The 20,383-nt window shown below is 35.4% G+C and overlaps 6 protein-coding genes across 7 annotated transcripts; 2 read left to right on the top strand and 4 right to left on the bottom strand.

The window, feature by feature from the left end:
• Positions 1-8,198: 8,198 nt before the first annotated feature.
• Positions 8,199-8,943, bottom strand: LOC109579199 (N-alpha-acetyltransferase daf-31). Its single transcript, XM_049461944.1, has one exon. The coding sequence runs from the start codon at positions 8,941-8,943 to the stop codon at positions 8,344-8,346; it is 600 nt and encodes a 199-aa protein (XP_049317901.1). The 3' UTR covers positions 8,199-8,343.
• LOC105224481 (small integral membrane protein 13) lies at positions 8,199-9,651 on the bottom strand. Of its 2 annotated transcripts, XM_019989623.3 has the most exons (3): positions 9,419-9,651; positions 9,050-9,198; positions 8,829-8,981 (listed from the first exon to the last, which is right to left on the bottom strand). In XM_019989623.3, the coding sequence occupies exons 1-2, from the start codon at positions 9,495-9,497 to the stop codon at positions 9,062-9,064; spliced, it is 216 nt and encodes a 71-aa protein (XP_019845182.1). In that variant the 5' UTR covers positions 9,498-9,651; the 3' UTR covers positions 8,829-8,981; positions 9,050-9,061. The 2 variants fall into 2 exon arrangements, with proteins under 2 accessions (XP_049317902.1, XP_019845182.1); XM_049461945.1 differs by having other exon boundaries at positions 8,199-9,198; positions 9,419-9,646.
• A 734-nt stretch (positions 9,652-10,385) lies between these two features.
• On the top strand, positions 10,386-12,224 carry LOC105224480 (caspase Dronc). Its single transcript, XM_011202567.4, has 2 exons — positions 10,386-11,125; positions 11,188-12,224. The coding sequence occupies exons 1-2, from the start codon at positions 10,697-10,699 to the stop codon at positions 12,043-12,045; spliced, it is 1,287 nt and encodes a 428-aa protein (XP_011200869.1). The 5' UTR covers positions 10,386-10,696; the 3' UTR covers positions 12,046-12,224.
• Positions 12,225-12,384: 160 nt separating this feature from the next.
• On the top strand, positions 12,385-15,908 carry LOC105224479 (NF-X1-type zinc finger protein NFXL1). Its single transcript, XM_011202566.4, has 11 exons — positions 12,385-12,735; positions 12,797-13,413; positions 13,475-13,633; positions 13,688-13,801; positions 13,861-13,977; positions 14,034-14,165; positions 14,258-14,469; positions 14,531-14,729; positions 14,805-15,005; positions 15,110-15,364; positions 15,426-15,908. The coding sequence occupies exons 1-11, from the start codon at positions 12,417-12,419 to the stop codon at positions 15,846-15,848; spliced, it is 2,748 nt and encodes a 915-aa protein (XP_011200868.3). The 5' UTR covers positions 12,385-12,416; the 3' UTR covers positions 15,849-15,908.
• Positions 15,909-16,054: 146 nt separating this feature from the next.
• LOC105224478 (solute carrier family 66 member 3) lies at positions 16,055-18,643 on the bottom strand. Its single transcript, XM_011202565.4, has 4 exons — positions 17,977-18,643; positions 17,016-17,275; positions 16,383-16,503; positions 16,055-16,317 (listed from the first exon to the last, which is right to left on the bottom strand). Exons 1-4 carry the CDS (start codon positions 18,119-18,121, stop codon positions 16,187-16,189), a joined length of 657 nt encoding a protein of 218 aa, XP_011200867.2. The 5' UTR covers positions 18,122-18,643; the 3' UTR covers positions 16,055-16,186.
• A 382-nt stretch (positions 18,644-19,025) lies between these two features.
• Positions 19,026-20,221, bottom strand: LOC105224477 (NADH dehydrogenase [ubiquinone] iron-sulfur protein 3, mitochondrial). The gene is made up of 4 exons (XM_011202564.4): positions 20,064-20,221; positions 19,935-20,006; positions 19,380-19,873; positions 19,026-19,314 (listed from the first exon to the last, which is right to left on the bottom strand). Exons 1-4 carry the CDS (start codon positions 20,122-20,124, stop codon positions 19,147-19,149), a joined length of 795 nt encoding a protein of 264 aa, XP_011200866.1. The 5' UTR covers positions 20,125-20,221; the 3' UTR covers positions 19,026-19,146.
• Between the last annotated feature and the right edge of the window lie 162 nt (positions 20,222-20,383).

The following is a 20,383-nucleotide window of genomic DNA, read 5'->3' as shown; positions in this document are numbered from 1 at the left end:
GTGGCAGCGTCGGGAAATTCGTCATCAAGCCAAGTTTTTGCTTAAACTATATCTTTCCCTCACAAAAAGCAATATTTTATCAATACATAAAACTCCTTTTTAACCATTTTCTTCACAATAACAATATATTCCAACAGCAATCAAATTTATACATGCGCCTTTCGAAGATAAGGGTTAAATAAAAATCCTATGGATTTAAATCTGGCAGATCTCCATTATTTTCTATAGGTTCTTTATGTGGTGAAGGCTATAGAACAGACCACACTTGCAAAGAAACTCGAGAATGTTCAACAGGCGTACACTAAGATCCAACCATGGCACTTAACGCCATTTTGAACATAGTGCCCGTAGACATCGCCGGAAAATGTATGGCTGCGAAAGTGGCTATAAGACTTGGAGAATCTGGGTTCATAAAAGAACCACACACTTGACTTCATACCGGATCACTTAGATTCTTTCTCCATATACCGACGAGGGAGCTATGATTCGGAAGAAACCGTTGGAGGAGAGGGGCAGTGATCTTCTTTACAGATGAATGAAACCTTGATAGAAGGTTGACGGAGGTGCTTACTGTTAGGACTTCTCTATCAACTCCAGTTTCAGACTTCCTAACTAAGGTAGCAGTAGATGTGCTGATCCGGAATGCAGCCTTCTTCAAAAACGTAACCACTCAGGTAGGAGAGTAGCGATACTAACCTTGAACTCATTAAAAGCGCGTTCATTGTTGATCGAGGAGTGCCTAACATCGCTATCAATAGCATCAAGTGTCTTTGTGATAAGACCGGTATGGCTGCCGGGCCATAGCGGAATCGCTAAAAATTGTTAAGCTGATGAGCTAGCAAGGAAAGCTATCGGTAGAATGGGAACGGGACGGCGCTCCTGTATCCTCTTGTATTCTACTACTAGAAAACTGGGCTTCGCGAAAGCTTGGCCAGCGCTGGGCCACCATCGGTACTTGCGCAGTCGCAAAAGTATTTTGGCTCAAGATTGATCGCAGCAGATTTAACGCTCTCTTTATCCTCAGTAAAGCTAACCTCTCCCAAGCTGTGAGGCTTTTAACAGGCCATTGCCTTATTGGAGTCCATGCTGTAAGGTTAGGAATCTTACCAGAAGCCGTCTGCAGAAGCTATATGGAAGAAGAGGCTTTGGAAACAATTCAACACTTCCTTCTTGACTGTCCTGCATTAGGGAGGTAAAGACTTAAAGCTTGGGAGGGCATACCTGCAGAGCATTTGGCTAATCTATCAGTCCGAACATAGGAGTTCTTCTCTTCTATGGCTTCACAAAGGCAGTGCCATCTCTACATGTCAGGAAGGAAACTCTTCAATTTACCTGTTATATTCATCATGATTAGCAGCTATATAAACATATATACACAAGTGGCCAATAAAATGTTTTCGCGCCTGAAAATTTTATACTTCAGTATTCCAAGTACAAGTTTGGTTTAATATTTTCCAACTTTTGTTCTTTTTATGTACTTAGCACTTCTTTGGAATTCGTCTGAGTAACTGTTGACGATTCCATTAATTACTGTTGGTTACGATTTGTCGTTTAATTTGCTTTACAGTGATTATATATATGTATGTCTTATTATTGGAAGTATGAAGAAGCTAGGAGGTGCTCAAAAAACTGTGATTCTTACTTTGAAAGAAGATAGTTACGAGTCGACGACGATTGCAAAACGCATAAGGTGTAGCCATGTGTAAGCCTACGGGCTCGTGGTAAATGGTTGAGTGTTTTAAAGAGTTTACTTTATCAGCAACTCAAGTATTAGAGTGGCATAAAGCATTCAATATAGGTCGTGAAATCATCGAACACTATCGTCATACGAGGCGTCTATACTCCTCTGTTAATGGCTATAAAACGATGTCAGAAAAGGTCTCAACATCTTTTATGAATTGGCTAAACACATATTGGTTATATGCAATAGAGATGCTCGGCAACTTAGGTGAGAACCCTATATTCATCATACGCTACATTACCGGTGACGAAATAATGGATTATGAAGATGACGTCGAAAATGAGCAACAGAAATTAGCGGAAACCGAGGGTTTCACAAACTCAACACTTCTGATTTACCTTTGTATTGAAATTTGACTTATAGTGAACCCTAAAAGTAATATTTCGTATTTAAAAATCGCTAGGTATTTAGATATCCAACATTCTGAGCTGTATATTTAAAAACATTATCATATTCGAACAAACCACCGATTCTTTTCATACACATTATTTTCGCGTTACAATAAAATTCGAACCCCAACATCCTCTGAACCTACAGAGCCTTTATGCTGGTAGTAAAGATATCAAACTTCACTCTTTCAAGATTTATAAAGCTTGTCTTTGAGTGAATAAAAAAATTATATTTGCATTTTGATACAAGTCATAGACTGGCCAAAACCTTAAGTGATGTATAAGACTTGCAGTACATATAGTTCATCTTCACCTTCGGGTCTACATAACCGGAACAGACTCGGATTTTTATCCAAATTGCGTTGGTAGAAAAGCATCGGCCCAATGATTCGACAGCAGAACCCAGTGACTATTTTGTTCTTCTCGAGGCAGTGGACCTAGATCACACCTTGTGATGCACAGAAAACGACTCAGCAGCATTCTCCTATATTACTTCAGAAATGTTTTTCCGACTACAACAACAACACAAAAAATGTCAAAATTATTGAAGCTGATTATTTTCAAGTTATCAAGAAGTATCTGGCCTTGTACGCTCTTGTAAAAGTCATAAAAAGAAACTTCCCAACTCTTACACAACAGCACTTAACATTCTTACGCATAACACTTACGTTACGTACTTGTATAACGTATAAACATTATCATAATAAAACGTACAACATTTACTTACAAATTGCCTTCAAAGCACTTGAACAATTTGCATAAAACGCAGCAACACCCAAATTTAGCACCCCACAGCACCAACAACAACAACAAAAACAGGCAAAGAAAGTAAAAGAAAAAGCCTTAAATAACAATTTAGCAATTTGTGTCAAACTCAACCAACTGGCAAGCACATAAAATACAAAGCGAACGACTTTGCAAAAGTTGCACCCTTTCATGAGAATGCGAAGACGGAAATGAAAGCAGGCGAATTGCAAGCGGCACCTGCAGTGCAACAATTACTTGCGAAATAAGTTTCTGCTGAGGTGTTCGAAGAAAAAAATTCTTGACAATAACAAAAAAGACAAGTCAAAAAAAGATTTGTGTTTATTTAGTATTATATTTTCGGAGTGAGACTCGTTGTTGTGGTAAGTAATTCGACCCTTATTTTTAGAACGGAAATTCAAGAAATCGTGTAGTGAATATCAAAGCGGTCGGACGTTGGTTTCTGATCAGCCACGCCCAATTGTCGCGAAGTTGACTATTGGCTACCGTGTGGTCACTTAACAGCAGTGTTTGACGCTATCTAAGCACAAACCGACGATCCTTTGATATGCACCACAACAAAGAAACAGTCACAACAGTGGACTACATCCGGTGAACGCATTCCGAAGAAGACGAAAACTGTCCTACGGGCTAGAAAGATGACGGCCATCGTTTTCTGTCAATTACAAGGCGTGATATAAGTCCACTGTCGAATCATTGGGCCGATGCTTTTCCACCATGAGAACGCTTTAGGTTAAGATCTGCTGCACATCCAACGCATTCTTCAAGTTTGATCTCATTATTTTTGCTTTCAAACTGGTCTTCCTCTTCCTCTGGTGGAGCGTTTGCATTCATTCGGATGATATGATCTAGCCAGCGTAGTCGCGCCTTCTTAATTCTGTCGAGAGTCGCAAGGACGATGACGGTTTGTTTGATGACAGGAGTTATCTCGTCTTGCCCGTGTTCACTTCCAGACCCATTTGCTTTGCTTCCATATCCAGTCTGGAGTTTCGTTTGATTTCGAACTTCTCGGAAAGGTCCTTGTCGACCCTGTCAGAGCTTTTGATGTTGGTCAACGTCAGTAAACACAGCTGTATTACTTTTACGGAGATACCAACTTAAGACATAGCGGCATAAAGACAGCTCTTTTTCGTGTCCAATCAGAACCTTATATGCGATGTTAAGGAGGCTTATCCCATGGTAGTTGGTGCAGATTGTAAGGTCTCCCTTTTTGGAGATTATGGACAGTTTTTTTATACCGAATTGATGATGAGTGCTCCCAGAGAGCTGGAGCTCAAGTCGAGTAGAAAATCCTTTGACTGTCTGTTGTGATTGCAGCTTCTCGACGTCGGACCTTGTGTTTGTTGACATGCGATTTTTGCTGCACAGAGACGGGTACGTATCATGGCTGCAACAATATAGTGGTCCGAGTCAATGTTGCGGCCTCGGAGCTAACGCACGTTTAAACACTGGAGGCGTGTCTTCATCTATCACAACATAATTGATCTCGTTTATGGCTTTTCGATCCGAAGGCATCAAGGTAGCTTCATGAGTTTTTCTATGCTGGCATCTAGTACTACAGATAATCATATTTCGGGCTCTGGCGAAGCCGATCAGCCTCAACCCATTTAGGGATGTTTTGTCATGGAGGCTGAATTTATCGACTGTTGTGCCAAAGCTCTCATAGGTGCGCTCCAAAGGCTCATAGAAGACATCTTTAGTCACATTGCCCTTCTCTTTCGTCGGGGCGTGGGCACAAATGTTGAAGAACTTTGCTTTGATGCGGATTATGGCTAGATGTTCATCTACCGGGGTGAATGTCAGTACTCGGCGACGGAGTCTCTCTTCCATCAACAAATCGAATGGAAGGTAGTAAGCCTAAAAATTTAGATTTTATTATTATTTACGCCTTTGACTCTAACTTTAACAACTTTAAACCGTAAAAATGTGCTGAAACAACACCAAATTGCTGTAGAATCACTTATTTTATGATTTTATGAACTCTAACCCACTTGTGTGACAAATTAGCCCTTTTCACATTATGACATAACCTAACTAAATACATACAATATACTACCTTTCATACGAAACTATTTTTATGAGCAATTAATTCTACACAGCAACGAAAGCCAAAAAAGCTTCCTTCAAGTAAGAGTCTATATGTAAATTTATAACTATGTTTGTAAAGGTCAACCGTTTTAATTTAAATCAAGTGCAAATTTTATACTTTTATTGCCATTTACTTTTTACTGCCCATAAAAGTTTTCTGTATTTATGTAATTTTTTTTTTCATGATTTTTGTTTGGATTTTTAAGTGCAAGTGAAAGTGTTTTTCCAAAAGGCTCAAGGCTCCGAAGTGGTAGTGACTCTATATACATGGCAATTACTGTTTACTTCAAGCGTAATGAGAAGTGCATAATTTCATGTACTCAGGCATACATACCAGTCTATGTATGTATGTTTGTAGGTATATCAGTACAAGAGACGAATGCATGAAGTCAAAGCAAGCAAGTTGAGTACTCGAGAATTTCAGACAATACCTGTAGAGGTAACTGGCATGAAAATAAAGTTGGTGAGAACTTTGTGAATGAATTTTTGTTAATATACATACTTATATGTTCATACCACATACTTATAAGTAAAAACGATATGTGCACATATCCACGCCGTGACATAACTAGCTAGATATGCTTGATATATTTGGTACACTGAAAAGTTCCTATGCATATTTTTTTGAGAGGGAGCCACTAGAATGCCAGTGCAGTTAGATCTAGCCTTTAAAAGTACTGTGTATAAATTTCACAGCTGTCGGGCAAGTGTTACGGAGGAAAACATGAAACAACCCAGAAAATTATTTTGAATGACAATAAAATTTAATGTTGATCGGAATTGCTGGCACACTAAATTGAGTTGGAATTGCGTTTCGCATCCAATGTTTTCTCAAGATCTGGCCTGCAACGCCTTTTTTAGTGTATTCAGGCCTCAAACAAGGTTCGCTGTAAAGAAATTCAGCGACCATTGCAAGATGAGATCAATCGGTATACAAAAATATATTTTTTCTGGAATTACGCAACAGATCAAAATTTACCCGGATTGACAAAATAAGCGACATTTTCTTCAAAAAAATAATATATTTAAATTAGCGTATATCTGGCGCCATATTCCGAATTAAATGCATATCAGTAAAATTTGATATTTAGTTAAGTTAAATGTCATAGCATAATAATAAGCTTCGTAACTTCCCCATCTCATCAATGTTTTGGAAATTTCTATATATAAAAAATTAGAATATTTTTAGTCTAAAACTGCTTACGGGGTTCGCATTTGCTTATAGCTCCCTAATAATAAACACATTTTTCAATCAGCGAGAGTTAGCCTTCGTTTTGCGCTGCTCCTGATTCCTGGCGAAAAGAACTACACTGCGTATGAGTTACTTCACTTCATGAAATATTGTGTAGGTCAGGTTTCTTACGACGATTGCTTACACAGGCCACAAATAATAATAATAACTTTAGTAAAATCATAAATTAAAAAATTCTGCAACATTTTTCGACTTATTTATATATTTTTAAATTTTTGTTTTGTATTTAATTTTAATCTTTCCACCGCAACATTGTCAAAATAGAGCGCAAATAAATATAAAATTTCACAATTTCGACTAACAAAACACTTATAATGTTACGAGAGTTAGCTACAACCGCTTAACGTCAACGTCCCACTTCCACCGTCGTTTGGACGGTGCCACCAAAACGGCGGACAAACTTTCGCACAAATGCTATTAACATTTTTCGTTTCGCAAGCATTATGGTGGTCATGTCCTGAGGCCAACTGTCAAATGCATTAATTCAAATGCATGCAAAGTAGAACGCCGTACTGCCATGGAGGGTATGACGGCACTGCGTAGCGCACATAAATGGTTAATCGGCGCGCACCTAGTCGAAACAAAACTTTTCGCATAAATTACTTGCGTACGCCTCGTAGTCAGAAAGTGAATTTTAAAAAATGTACAACGAGTCTACATTTTGTACTTCAATTTTATACACTTTTTTCTGGGGTTTTGCATGACAAGTTAGCTTGGTGACAGTCTAAAGTTGAAATTAAGCGAATTTACTGACATTTGCTGAGGGTATTAAAATTATAAATTGATACATACATTCATATTTATATATATATTTATTTTTGTTTTATACAAAGCATGATTTTATTCAGCTTTCATTTCATATAGACAAAGAACAGCTGGGAAATTAATTGTTAAAGAAATGAAAAAACTTGTCGCTTCTTATTTTACTTAAAAAATTATTCCTCTATGTCGATTTTCCTGAAAGCCTAGTAGATTTTTTCGTAAAAGTCTAGAGCCTGAAGGAATAACATATGATGCACATTGCAGAAGACGAGCTCGAGTTGTATCGCGAAAATAGAGTGACTCTCGCAAAACTTCATCCTGCACACTATAGCAGATTAAAGTCTTACATATCCATAATCGAACCCTACATCCCAAGCCTACGGTATATTATGAGCCAAAGCATGGTTCTAATCAACTCTTTGCTTGCCCCATGAAACCAACTCGTAACAGGACGTAAGTGGTATAGACCCCAGATATTACATAAATATGACGGCTGAGTCGTAAACAAAAAACAAATGCCAAAGAATGTTCTTTCGATTGAATATAAAATGTCCCCTTTAAATTTGAAGTTTCTGTGTTTTTTTTAAGTAGTGAACATCGAAATAGAAGAACTAAGAGGTTGCAATAATTGTGCCTAAAAAAATTTTAAGATTCTTTATAATCCTCAATATTAAACAGTTTGAAAAACTGAGTCAACGCCAGAAATATTTGAAATATATAATTTCACGAAGAACATGAAAATAAATTCAATTCCACTAAACATAAGTAATTTAAATTCTGATGCACGTTTCCTTTAATTCAGACAATGTTGCCATTCATGAAAGCTGTGCTGCCAAACCTTCAAAATGTATTGCATTCCGGTGTGTAATGGAGCTGCGGCTGAAGACCAACTCTTAGTAGAACGCTCTGAAATATTTCTTCGCGTAAAGTAGCACTTAATGCTGTCTGCTTTAAATATTTCAAAGCATTTTACAGTTTTTCAATATCGTTCTAAAACAAAGAAGTGCACATCGAACGTAGTTTACGTCATACTCGTTAACTTTTATTAAACTATTTTTAATCTGGTTATCAGTATTGTCGATACATTAAACAATAACAAATTTGCTACATATCAAAATGTAATCATATACAGTATCACATGTTTAAAGTACCGGCCATATTATTAGTTACCAAAAATAAATGCAAAATAAAAATCTATAACTTTTATATTAATCATATTTTATATTTATAAATCCATCAAGGATTATTACAAATTTATTTAGATATTAAAATTTTCGAAAAATATATAAATACAAAATTATACCCGAATTGCATAGGAGCACCTTAAATTCTAACATCCAGTTGCCTTAGCAACAATGTCCATCATGTCCGCTGTGATCATGCGAGATTGCTTGCCTATAGTTGATTTTATCCTTTTCGCCATCTGCAGTATTGCCTTTCGTATCAAGTGCCGACTCGTCGGAATTTTCTTTTTTTGAAAATTCACTAAGATCACGACGCATCGCATAAGCATCTTCGCCATCGGCATAATATTTCGGTTCGATTTCAATTATTTTGAATTTCAACGAATCTGTGTAGAGATTTAGGGCGGCGCGGTTGCTTTTACGCACATGCAACGAAACATATTGCGCATCAAAACACTCAACCATCGCTTGTGAGGCTTGATTCATCAATTTTTGTGCTAAGCCCAGTCGGCGGTAGGAACGTTTTACGGCCAATGATGTAATGTGACCATGCTTACTTTCTTCGCCAGGTTCAGGTTCCTCCATTTTGGCCAGCACATAGCCAACGATATTGCCTTTATCATCTTCAGCTACATAGCTGAGCTGCGGCCAGGTAAGCCCATGATAAAAGTAATATTTCATTTGGTAGTTTTCAGGTAGGCAGAGCAAGTTACAGTGCTGCATACTCATCAAGTCATCAGGTTTAGCACAGCGGATATTCATGTTGTAGGACTTTCAGTATAAATTTTTTATTAAGAGTTCTAGTTATTTGATTAATAGTTATTTTTAACTACTTTGCCTATTTTCGATTATTTGTGAAACTGCTTACAGTTTAGTAATATTAGTCTCGGCGTATTTTTTTCGCTCTTATATGAGGTTGCTGCTCTATAGGTTGTGCCTCATCACCGTTTTCTTGACCCAGTAATTCACGTACAAGTCGGAATTTTGATAGAAATGCTTTCCAGATCAGGAACCAACCTAAAATTAAAAAAATAATAAATATTTATTAGTTTTACATATGTATGTCATATAAATCGATGTCATATATTTCTTGAATGCCCTGGGCAATGGTTCAATGTACCACGACGGCTAGTAGGGGGTCAAAGTTTGTATTACCAAATAATTTCGATTTAGTAGTAGTTTTTCTCACAAATATTGAAAGTCAATACAATGCATAATCAACGTATGTAGGTCTTACCTAGCAAAATTAACACGGTTACGACGGAAACTGACCCTATAACAGTAAAGACTACTGCTAAAATTGTATTAAAATTCATTATTTCATGTATTTAATCCAAATGTAAAATCAAAACCTTAACGAAGTACGAACTAATAATTGTTCAGAACATAGTAAAACAAAACAACCACAATCCAGCTTACTTTAACACCATATGCACTTTCATTGACAAATCAAAATGTAGTAATTTACTTAACGTCAAAATGGAAGATCACATCCACAAACACACGCTTTTAACAAACTTATGCAGGGATGCATCAGCGAATATACATACATCAGACATATCTTAACACTGAACGTACTACTTAATGAATATTGCAAATTATTCTTTACATTTTGCATGATTTTAATGATTTTTTAAACACTACTAAAATTTACTGCCTAAAAATGTTCTTGTCAGAATTATAATTTATCACTACTGGTATATTATCACATACCGGTATACAGGCCAAATTCTCTAAATAACTTCGAGGTTAAGCATCATACAGACTGTTTGGTTTTAACACACAAACAGCTGTATGATGTGCAAAAGTAATTCAGATATAGTAATAATTGTGAGAACTTACAACAGTAAAATTATTTCGTAAATAATTTCAAAGTCTGAATAAATTTCTTCATAAATTAATAACTTGATAAATCTTGCACGCGCTACAAAGAAGATTTTGCCGACTTTTTCTTTGCCTTTCCTTTGACATTTTCTTTAGGGTTGCAACTTTTTTACGAAATTAAGCTAACTATACACTAAAATAATTAGGCATTAAGTGGAGTTGATATATTAATAATTACAAATTAGATCCCAAACAAATATTACCAATATATTTGTTTCAACATTCTTCAGAAGTAATAGTTGCGGACGCACAAAGAACTTAAGTTTTTAAATAAATCGGAAACAATTTGATAGTTAAAAAGTGTGGCAAGGTGCTGTGTATTTAGAATCTGCTTGAGCACTTGCGAAATTATTGTTTTGTGAAATTGCAAATTGTGCGATCCTTTGTTGATAATAAGGGAGCAAAATTTTGTAAAAAAAAAAGGATAATTCAATAACTGTGAAATTAATATAGTGAATCTTAGCTGCAAATCGTATTTGGTGCTTAATAATATAAACATTTTGCAAGCCTATATATCGAAATATTCCCAGGAATTAGAGCTTTCTTTTCTAGGCCATTGTCATTGCCATTGCTGCCATTTTAGAATTGCTGACTAATTGAATCTCATTGTCAACCACTACTAACGCGAAAAATGGATGATAAGCATCGAAAAATAATAAAAGAAAACATTAATAAACTTATTCAGCACACTGAATTGAAACACCTACTTCCAGCCTGTAGGAGTGAGGGTTTACTTTCAGAGCAAATGGTTTATAATCTTCATTTGGATTCTAAAAGTATGGTAGATATTGGAGGATCCCAAACTTTAGATCAAATTATGCACAAAAAACTCTTTGATAAAATTACTCACCGAGGTCCGGAAGCATTCGATAAATTAAAAGCAATTCTTAAAGAGTTGGACTATGTTGAAGCGCTGCAAGTTTTAGAAAGACAGAGAGAATTTAACCCTATCAGAGAATATCGTCAGAATTTAGCACAAGCTACACAAAGTATTACAGAGAAACCAGTTGAATTAATTCCAGCACAGGCGACTGACATACCTGACAGCGTGCATTCAAGGGTATTTGTTCAAATTTTAAAGGTATCGTAGTGAAATATAATTTTTATTTTTTAATTTTCTAGGTTGACGAGAATTCCACACCTAACATAACAGAGTTCTTGGAATCAGTTGATCCAAAAGTGAAATATGAAGTTACAAAAGCCAACCGAATTAATACATGTGAACGAATTGGAACCTATAAAATGCAGTCCAAACAACACAGAGGAGTCCTCTTTATAGCCAATTATATAAAATTTAAGACTGATTATCGCAATGGAGCCTCAAATGATAGTGATATACTCATATACGTGTTCAGACAATTAGGTTTTAAAATATTTATAACCACAAATGGCTCTAGAGAGCAGTTTTTCGATTTACTGGATGCGTTATTAAAGTCGGATGATACACTCAAAACCGAGTCTTTTGTCTTGGCATTTATGAGTCATGGCGAACTCGACGGTAAAAATGAAGAAGAAGTGGCGTTCAGTGATGGATCATTTGTAAAAGTGCAAGAAGTCATTGATCGTTTTTCCAACCGAAGATGTCCCAATTTAATGCAAAAACCAAAGGTTCTTATTTTTCCATTTTGCCGTGGTCCTATGCAAGACAAAGGAATAAAAGCCAAAACAGAGAGTGACACCATCGCCTTTACTTCGAATAAGGAACGCAATGCAGAGTTGTCGGATTTACTAATCTGCTACGCAACTAATAAAGGATTCAGAGCTTATAGAGATGCGGTTACAGGTTCTTGGTATATTCAGGGTCTTTGTAAGGCAATAGCTGAGCATGCGCATGATACACATTTCGAAGATATATTAAAAATTGTTCAAAGAAACATTGGTGAAATGAATTCTGAAAACGGAAGTATACAAATGGGTAATTTCCGTAATATCGGTTTTAATTACAAATTATTTTTCAATCCTGGTCAATCGCAAGAGTAGCTAGAAGCGAATATGAATGTGTGACTTTTACACACCTATTATAAGTATAAATTTTGATATATACATAGTGTTACATTTTATAAAAATTTTGTGTACATCATTTTTTACATATATACAACGAAAATAAAATGTGATTTATATATTAGAATAAAGATATTGTTTTTATATTATTGTATAAAGTACTTTTTAATTGACACACTAAATTTTTACCTTAATTAATTTGGTTACGGGAGCAAAATTTTGAGAGAATTTAATTTCAAACATTTGTATTACATAGAAGTTGTAATATATTTGAAAAAAAAAAAAAAACATTTTTATAAACCATATGCTAAAGGTCGGAATTCATAGTAAACAAAGATTTCTGTTGATAAATGAAAAATCCTCCAAAAATTAATAAATTACAAATTTCTGGTAACCTTGAAGTGGATCTGAAACAGCCGGTTCAGAAAATTGTTTTAATTCCCACGTCAGAAACAGAAATCTTAACAATTTCTAAAAAAATGTCTGCGTTTTCTGCCAAGAACGAAAAAATGAAAGGAGGCTCCAAGTCAAATCAACAAAAACCGAATGGAGCAACTCGTTTTGAAGAAGTACATGCACGGCATATAGCTGCCGCAAAGAAAATAGTGGAAAAATATTCCTCTAGTTCCGATGAAGAGGAAGAGGAGCTTAACGAATCTAAAATATTAGGTATATTTTACATACACATATTTCCTAGAAAACACAGATACAATATATTTATTATTGTTAGATTCTCTATTTAAGCATTACAAGTCTGACGGCAGCCGCTTAGGTATCCAACAAGCACTACAACAAAAAACTGCTACCTTCTTTGAAAACGCTTTGCATTCAGGATCAGCAACTTGTCTAATTTGTATTGGTAGTGTGCGCCGAGCTGACTCGATTTGGACCTGTAAACATTGCTATTGTTTCTTCCATTTAAACTGTATACGACGCTGGGCCAATGATAGCATCGCGCAGCAGAAAGCATCCACTGAACAAACAAGCAATGAACAGGGTTACTACAATAATCTTGGACAATTCGTACCGCCGAAGCGGAAGCGGCCATTGCACTGGAGTTGTCCACAGTGTCGCAAAGATTACTGTTTGGAGGAAAAGCCGGCAACTTATAAGTGCTTTTGTGGAAAAGAAGAAAATCCACGCCCCGCAGCATTTTTATTACCGCATTCTTGTGGAGAAATATGCGGAAAAAACTTGCAACCAACCTGTGGTCATACATGTATGTTGCTTTGCCATCCGGGTCCATGCCCGCCCTGTTCTCAGTATGCTACAACCAGTTGCCTATGTGGTCAATCACAGAAAAAATCCGTACGTTGTATAGATAAAGAGTGGAAATGTGATAGAAAGGTAAGTTCATAAAATATATACCATATTTTTTAAGAACAAAATACATCTATGGTTGCTTTAGTGTAAAGAATTACTTCCATGTGGCGAACATCGATGTAAAGAGTTATGTCATAAGCCCAATCAGTGTCCACCATGTACGAGTACCAGTTTGCAGCCGTGCGAATGTGGTGCTGAGACGAAGAAACGTAATTGTTCCGAACTTAAATGGCATTGCAAAAAGGTGAGAAAGATATTTGTGCCAAATTGTTGCCCGTTCTCAATTAATTTGTATTAGATTTGCGGCTCAAAATATTCTTGTGGAGCACACGTGTGTAAGCGCGTATGCCACTCGGGGTCTTGCGGTGATTGTCCTTTAAGTTTACCGCGTTCATGTCCATGTGGTAAAACCGTAAGTAAAAAGTAAAGTATACAATTGATTTGCATTTAAACAAATATCTTCACTACTAGCAAAAAATCGTACCGTGTATCGAAACCATTGATCCTTGTGGTGATACTTGTCAAAAACTATTATCGTGTGGGCTGCATACTTGCACGCAACGATGTCATCGAGGCGAATGTAATTTGGTAAGATGTAATGCAAATTATACGCCAAAACACTTATCACATGTTTGTACTTGCAGTGTTTAATAATAACAAAAAAGAAATGCCGCTGTGGCATACATGAAAAGGAATTGCCGTGCTGGAAAATATTTACATGTGAAACCAAATGCAAGCAAATGAGAGATTGTGGCAAACATACTTGTAACAAAAAGGTAGGTACTTACAATTAATAATATGTATTAGGGTTAGGAGTGCCTTTTTGTTAAATACAATTATTGCAATTTAATTATTTTCTACATCTAAGTGTTGTGATGGTCGCAGCTGTCAACAATGTGATAAAATATGTGGAAAACCGCTCACTTGTCAAAAACACAAGTGCCAGTCGGTTTGTCATGAAGGACCTTGTTATCCTTGTAATCAGCAATCACAAGTAAATTGCCGATGTGGAAAAACATCAAAACGTGTCCCTTGTGGACGTGAACGCACAGCCCGCGTTATGTGCATGGAATTATGCCGGTTAGAAAATATACATACATATTTTTGTTGCTTGCATTTTGCTCTAATACAAGATTTACAGTATTCCTTCAAAATGTCACCATCCAATCAAACATCGCTGTCACAAAAACGAATGTCCACCTTGTAATCAAAAATGTGGACAGGTAAATGACACCACTGGATGTCTGCATATTTGCGAAGCTAAGTGTCATGCCGCAGTTAAAGTTGTCAAACAAAATCCTCTTAATGGCGGTGCAAATGTGTGGCATCAAAGCAAACAGGTATATAATATATAAATACGAATAAAACTTGTATGTGCTTGTCTATATCTCATTTTTATTTATTCTTGTATTTAGTTTGAATTCAAAAAGCAGCCGCATCCGCCATGTGAACAATTGGTGAAAGTCACGTGTATTGGTGGTCATGAAATAGCTGAATGGCCTTGTTGGAATTCTAAACCAACATCCTGTCAACGCAAATGTAATCGAGCATTGCGTTGTGGTAACCACAAATGTGAGCTTATATGCCACGCCGTGCCCGACTTGAAAGATATGAAGGTGTGTACCTTTATAGCATTCAATTATTTTCTTAGTTTACACATTTTTAACCTAAATTTAAATACGTTGCAATTTTGTTTTTTGTTTTTTTTTTTATAATTCAGGAGCAACTTGGCTGCGCCCGATGCCAAGAGGGTTGCAATGTACCCCGTCCAGCGGGTTGTGAGCATGCTTGCCCTCGACCTTGTCACGCTCCGCCATGTAATCCATGTGACAAAATGATCAAAAACAAATGTTATTGTGGTTTAACACAATTAATCTACAAATGTTCAGAATATTTTCGAGTCGAAGGTACCAAAGAGGAAATCGCTTTAACACAGGAACGCCTGAAGAGCTGCGGAAACCGTTGCCTCAAAACTGTAAGAGTACATACATAACATTTTATTAATTCCAAATAACTTTTAAATCAATATGTTTCAGTTTTCATGCGGTCATCGCTGTCATACACCTTGTCATCCGGGGAAGTGTCCAAACCCGGAATTGTGTCGCAAAAAAGTGCGCATATTTTGCGAATGCAAACGTTTGAAAGCAGAAATCGCCTGTGATAAACATCGTGCTGGTCAAACATCTATACCTTGTGATGAATTTTGCGTTGAGACACGGATAAAGTTGGCAGAACAGTTGAAACAGGAACAAGAAAAAGTACGCCAACAAGAAGAGGCGAAAAATCGTGCAGAAGTTGAACAATTTGAAAAGAAATTCAGCAAACGTAAATACAAAGAACGTAAGGTCGTCGTAGAAAAACCAAAGAGGCAGATAAATTGGAAGTTATTAAGCATTTATGGTGGTATTATACTAGCAATCGTTTTAGCTATTGCTGTAGCTTTCTATGCCGATAGTTAATAAGTACATTACACCTGTATATACACTAATCAAGTTTTATATTTACCAAAATAGCATAGTTAAGAAAGAAAAAATGTACATTTATTGTCATATAATTGCGAAAATATTATTTTAGGTGAGTTCTTCAACTCAACCTATATATATCAACGAAAGACTACGTAAATTATATAATAAATATTTTCGAAATATCAAACATATTCAAAATGTATTTTTAGCGCTCTTTAAAAATAGTTAACAGACACTTTATTGCTTTTTTAATATAAATTTGAGCTAAACCATACTTTTCATTTCCAACAAGTTAAGATAAAATTCAGCAGCAATTCCTCCGCTGGACTTTCTTATTCGGTTTTTGTTTTTTTCTTGTAAATGCAAGCTGCAACAAACACTGACGAGCTTAAGAAGGTGGATATGAAGAAATTACTTAGCAACATCATGTCACTTGACTGCACGTAAACGGTGTAGATCCGAGCTGAATGGTTAATTTAGAAATAAAATTAGTTATTGTTTTTTGTTCTTTCTTCTGTATGCAATTACTCAAATTGGTGAATGCTGATAGCGCCCAAGTTGTACGACTGACAGAAGAAGCATCCTTCGTCCGTAGAATTGCAATTAATTGTAGAACTTTACTTGTAGCACCGATTGGTGTACAAAATGGCTGCAAATACACAAAGATTGTAAATTAGCAAACATTTAATAACGATATAAAGTCCCAGCAAAGTATTTTTGTACAACGCGCCCTAAAGCATGCTATAAAATATATGTAGTTATTTATTTTAATGCTGTTGTTGTACCAGCGAAAGCATTTCTGAAGATTTTTTGTGGGATGCTGCCGAGCTGATATGTCTGTACGACTGTTATGGGAACGGCCTACAAATAATTTTTTTCTGCATTATGAAACGCCCAACAACTCATTATACATATCTTAAAAAATATTGTAAATAACGTCAATTATAATAAAAATGTTTACACAAAAACTTTTAAATTTAAAAACTGTATAAAATATGCGCCAATATTCGGTAATTTCAAAATTAAACTTTTTCCAGTAAATTACCAATATAATCTCCATATAAGACAATGAATGTATTTTTTAATTAGAATCACGAATGATTAATGTAATTTTTATTAACCTAGGACTTATTATCTTATCTCTATTAATCTAAATCTTACCACAAGAAACGTCAGTATCAGTAGAGGAAACAGTTTGAAGTAAATCAGTGTCGCCACGAAAGCATAAAGCACCGCCACTATCTGAGTGCGTACGCCCAATAAATTTTGATAAAAGAAGGTGTAGTAGATAAGCACATATTCTTGTAGGAGCAGTATGGGGTATTCCATATACGATAGAAAATCATAACCCCGGCTGTAATTATAAGACAACATCACGGTGTAACTGAAGAGTTCGAGGCAGAGACCGAGAACGCTAATGCCTTGAAATTATAAAAATTAAATACGTACATCATTTTGTAATTATAAATCTGAAATAAGTATGTTTGTATATGAATGTAATTCTTAAAACTTTATACACATAAATATGTAATTATTTTGATATGCATTTGTCAATTAAAACATTTATCTCAAACTGGTCTGTTTGTAAATCTTTATTAGATTTAGATTTTAAAGCGATCCCATGAAGTGATATATAATCCAGCATCGAGTTATGAGGGGCACCGCAAATTGACTTTTTTCTAAGGCGCTGCCATTGACGATTTTTTAATATTTTACCTTAAAAAATTAACAGAATATTCTTCAAATGTCATACTATAATGCACCGTTAGTTTTTAAGAAACAACTTAACTGTTTTATCAAAAAAGATTATAAAAGTGAGCTTTGTTTTATACAAATCAGCTTTAGCTATATGGTACATGCATATGTTTATATCATATTCGTATATGCACATATGTACTTGTCCACCATATTCTGTTTGTGAATATTCTAATCAGATATTTGTATAAAAACTACTTCCGTTCTAAAATATTTTCCAATAGCTCTTCACTATGCGGAACTAACAGAAGAACACTAATGTACATACATACATATGTATGTATGCTAGTTTCAGACCAGTGAGAAGACATTCGCAAATATTGCTCTTATTTTAGTAGTTTTGTTCAAATAAATTATTTTCATTTACCCTGTGATGACTTGTTTGCTCGTATTGTATTGATTTGTGGCACCTTAATAACCAAACAAGACGACACTGTTATCAGACTAAGCAGATCGGCAATAACCAGCACTATGCCCTTCTCAAAGTAGTTGGAGATAGCTTCCATTGTCATTTTAGCACAATTATAAATTAACAATAAATAAATTTTCTACTATACTACAAGTAACTTTATTTGTTTTTTATTTCCTCCTACATATGTGTGTTTATTTACATACTATGTATGTTGAAAAAAAGAACAGCGAAAGGATACAAATTTTAATTTAGATATTATTGCACAATATCTTTTATCACAACTGTTACTATTATAATTTTTCGTTTCTTTTTTAGTTCGTTTTAAGCAGATGTCAGCAGTTTTCACTCCTTGCGGCTACAAAAATATTATTCAACCAAATTCGCGTTGAACATTTGATGAGCCAATGCCCATTTTGTCATTCTAATAATACTAATAAATAATATATATTATTGAAAGAGCGTCCAAACAGTCTTTACGGAGAAATCCCGACATTAGTGCCTGTGTAAAACTAATTTATATATATACATATGTACATCTATTATGCTATGAGTGCCGAGATAACAATCTAGTAAAAAATTTTCGAAATGAGAAATGTGACACCTAGAAGCAGAGTAGAACTATGTAGTTTCCGCCCGGTCTTCCCGTTTACTCTTCAATTTTTGTTTTTTTGCAAATAAAGAGTTCATCAATGCCGGTGCACACCCATAAGCAAATACAAAAAACGTAAAGTATCTGTGTACATTGAGAACCTGTTAATATGAGATGCACTATAGTATAGTGTATATAAGCATGAGCAGAGTTGCCATGATTGAAATCGTTAATAAAATGAAACCTTTAAATTCATAGAAGATAATACAATTTATTCAAATTTAATTAATGTATATTAGTTTTTTTAGATGTGTCTCAAAAAATTTGGAAAAAATTTGCTTTGAGGACAACCCAATTCCTTTAGAGGGACATATGTATGTATATATACAATTTATAGAACAGTTTATCAACCCCATTTTTTAATTAAAAATTATTTTATTCGTTGAAGCGATATATTATTTTCCATTATATTTGGGTAACATTAATTCTGCACATCGCAACAATTTATAAACTATGCCACATTTTAAATGTATCGTTTATTTTTTTGGAGTCTCCTGCTTGGTTTCTACAGTCTCGGCTGGTGGATTAGCATTACGGAAGTTTGGAAACTGTTCCCATGGTGCTGACAAATCGAATTTTCGGAATTCCTGCGCCAATTCTAATGGTTCACAGACCACACGTTTTTTCTCATCATCATAACGCAACTAAATTATAAAATATGGCAGTAAAATTAATACTTTATACAATATTTTTTGTTATACAAAAATACCTCGACATAGCCGGATAATGGAAAATCACGACGTTGTGGGTGTCCCTCAAAGCCGTAGTCAGTTAATATGCGGCGCAAATCGGGGTGATTGGCAAAGAACACGCCATACATATCCCAAATTTCACGTTCATACCAATTTGCTGCCTTAAAGACTTCATTACACGAATCCAGTGGGGTCAACTCATCAGTATAAGTTTTAACACGTATACGTGAATTGAAACGTAACGATAAGAGATTATAGATGACTTCGAAGCGATACTGTCTGCTCGGTACATCCATGCCGGCAATATCCACTAAATTACTGAATTGCGCTAAATGATTATCCTTCAGAAACTGCAGAACGGGAACTACACCCTCAGGTGCAATTAGAACCTCAAGTTCGTCGCCAGCGGTTAGTTGTACTTTCTGCACATATTTAGGAAGGCATTCGGCTACATATCGTCCGAAATTGCTTAAATTTAAGCGAGCTGCTTCGTTAGGTTTGCGGAAAGTAGCTACAAAGTATACAGATAAAAGGTGTTAAGTAATTACTAAAATTTGTAATAAATAACTCACGTTTGTCTTCTGCTGGCGGGGCAGGCGTGGTGCTGGACAATCGGATTGCTCCCACCGCTTTAGGAGCAACAACTGAAAAGTGTTTAAGAGTCAAATCAACTAGTTAAATTATATAATTTGAATATCTACCATTTTTTGCAGCGAAATTGCTGATTGCCCGACAACCTATTCTCCTAATTATCGCTGCCATTTCACCCTTTTTGATTTAGCAAATATTCCGATAACGCACCTTACTTTTTTGACAGCTGTTTATATAACAACATACAAAAGTCAAATACAAATGTCAGGTATTCACAGCATTGTTGTATTTCATACCTATAAAAATAAACAATAAATATAGAATAGTGTTATTCCTACTTTCATACTTATTATTTTAAAATTCATTGGAAAATAAACTTAAACATTTCAATTTGAATATCCTGCATTTTAACAGAATATGTAAAATGAGT

Source organism: Bactrocera dorsalis, unplaced genomic scaffold (assembly GCF_023373825.1).
Source record: "Bactrocera dorsalis isolate Fly_Bdor unplaced genomic scaffold, ASM2337382v1 BdCtg170, whole genome shotgun sequence".
Lineage (NCBI taxonomy): Eukaryota > Metazoa > Arthropoda > Insecta > Diptera > Tephritidae > Bactrocera > Bactrocera dorsalis.
This window is presented reverse-complemented; position numbering and strand designations above follow the sequence as displayed.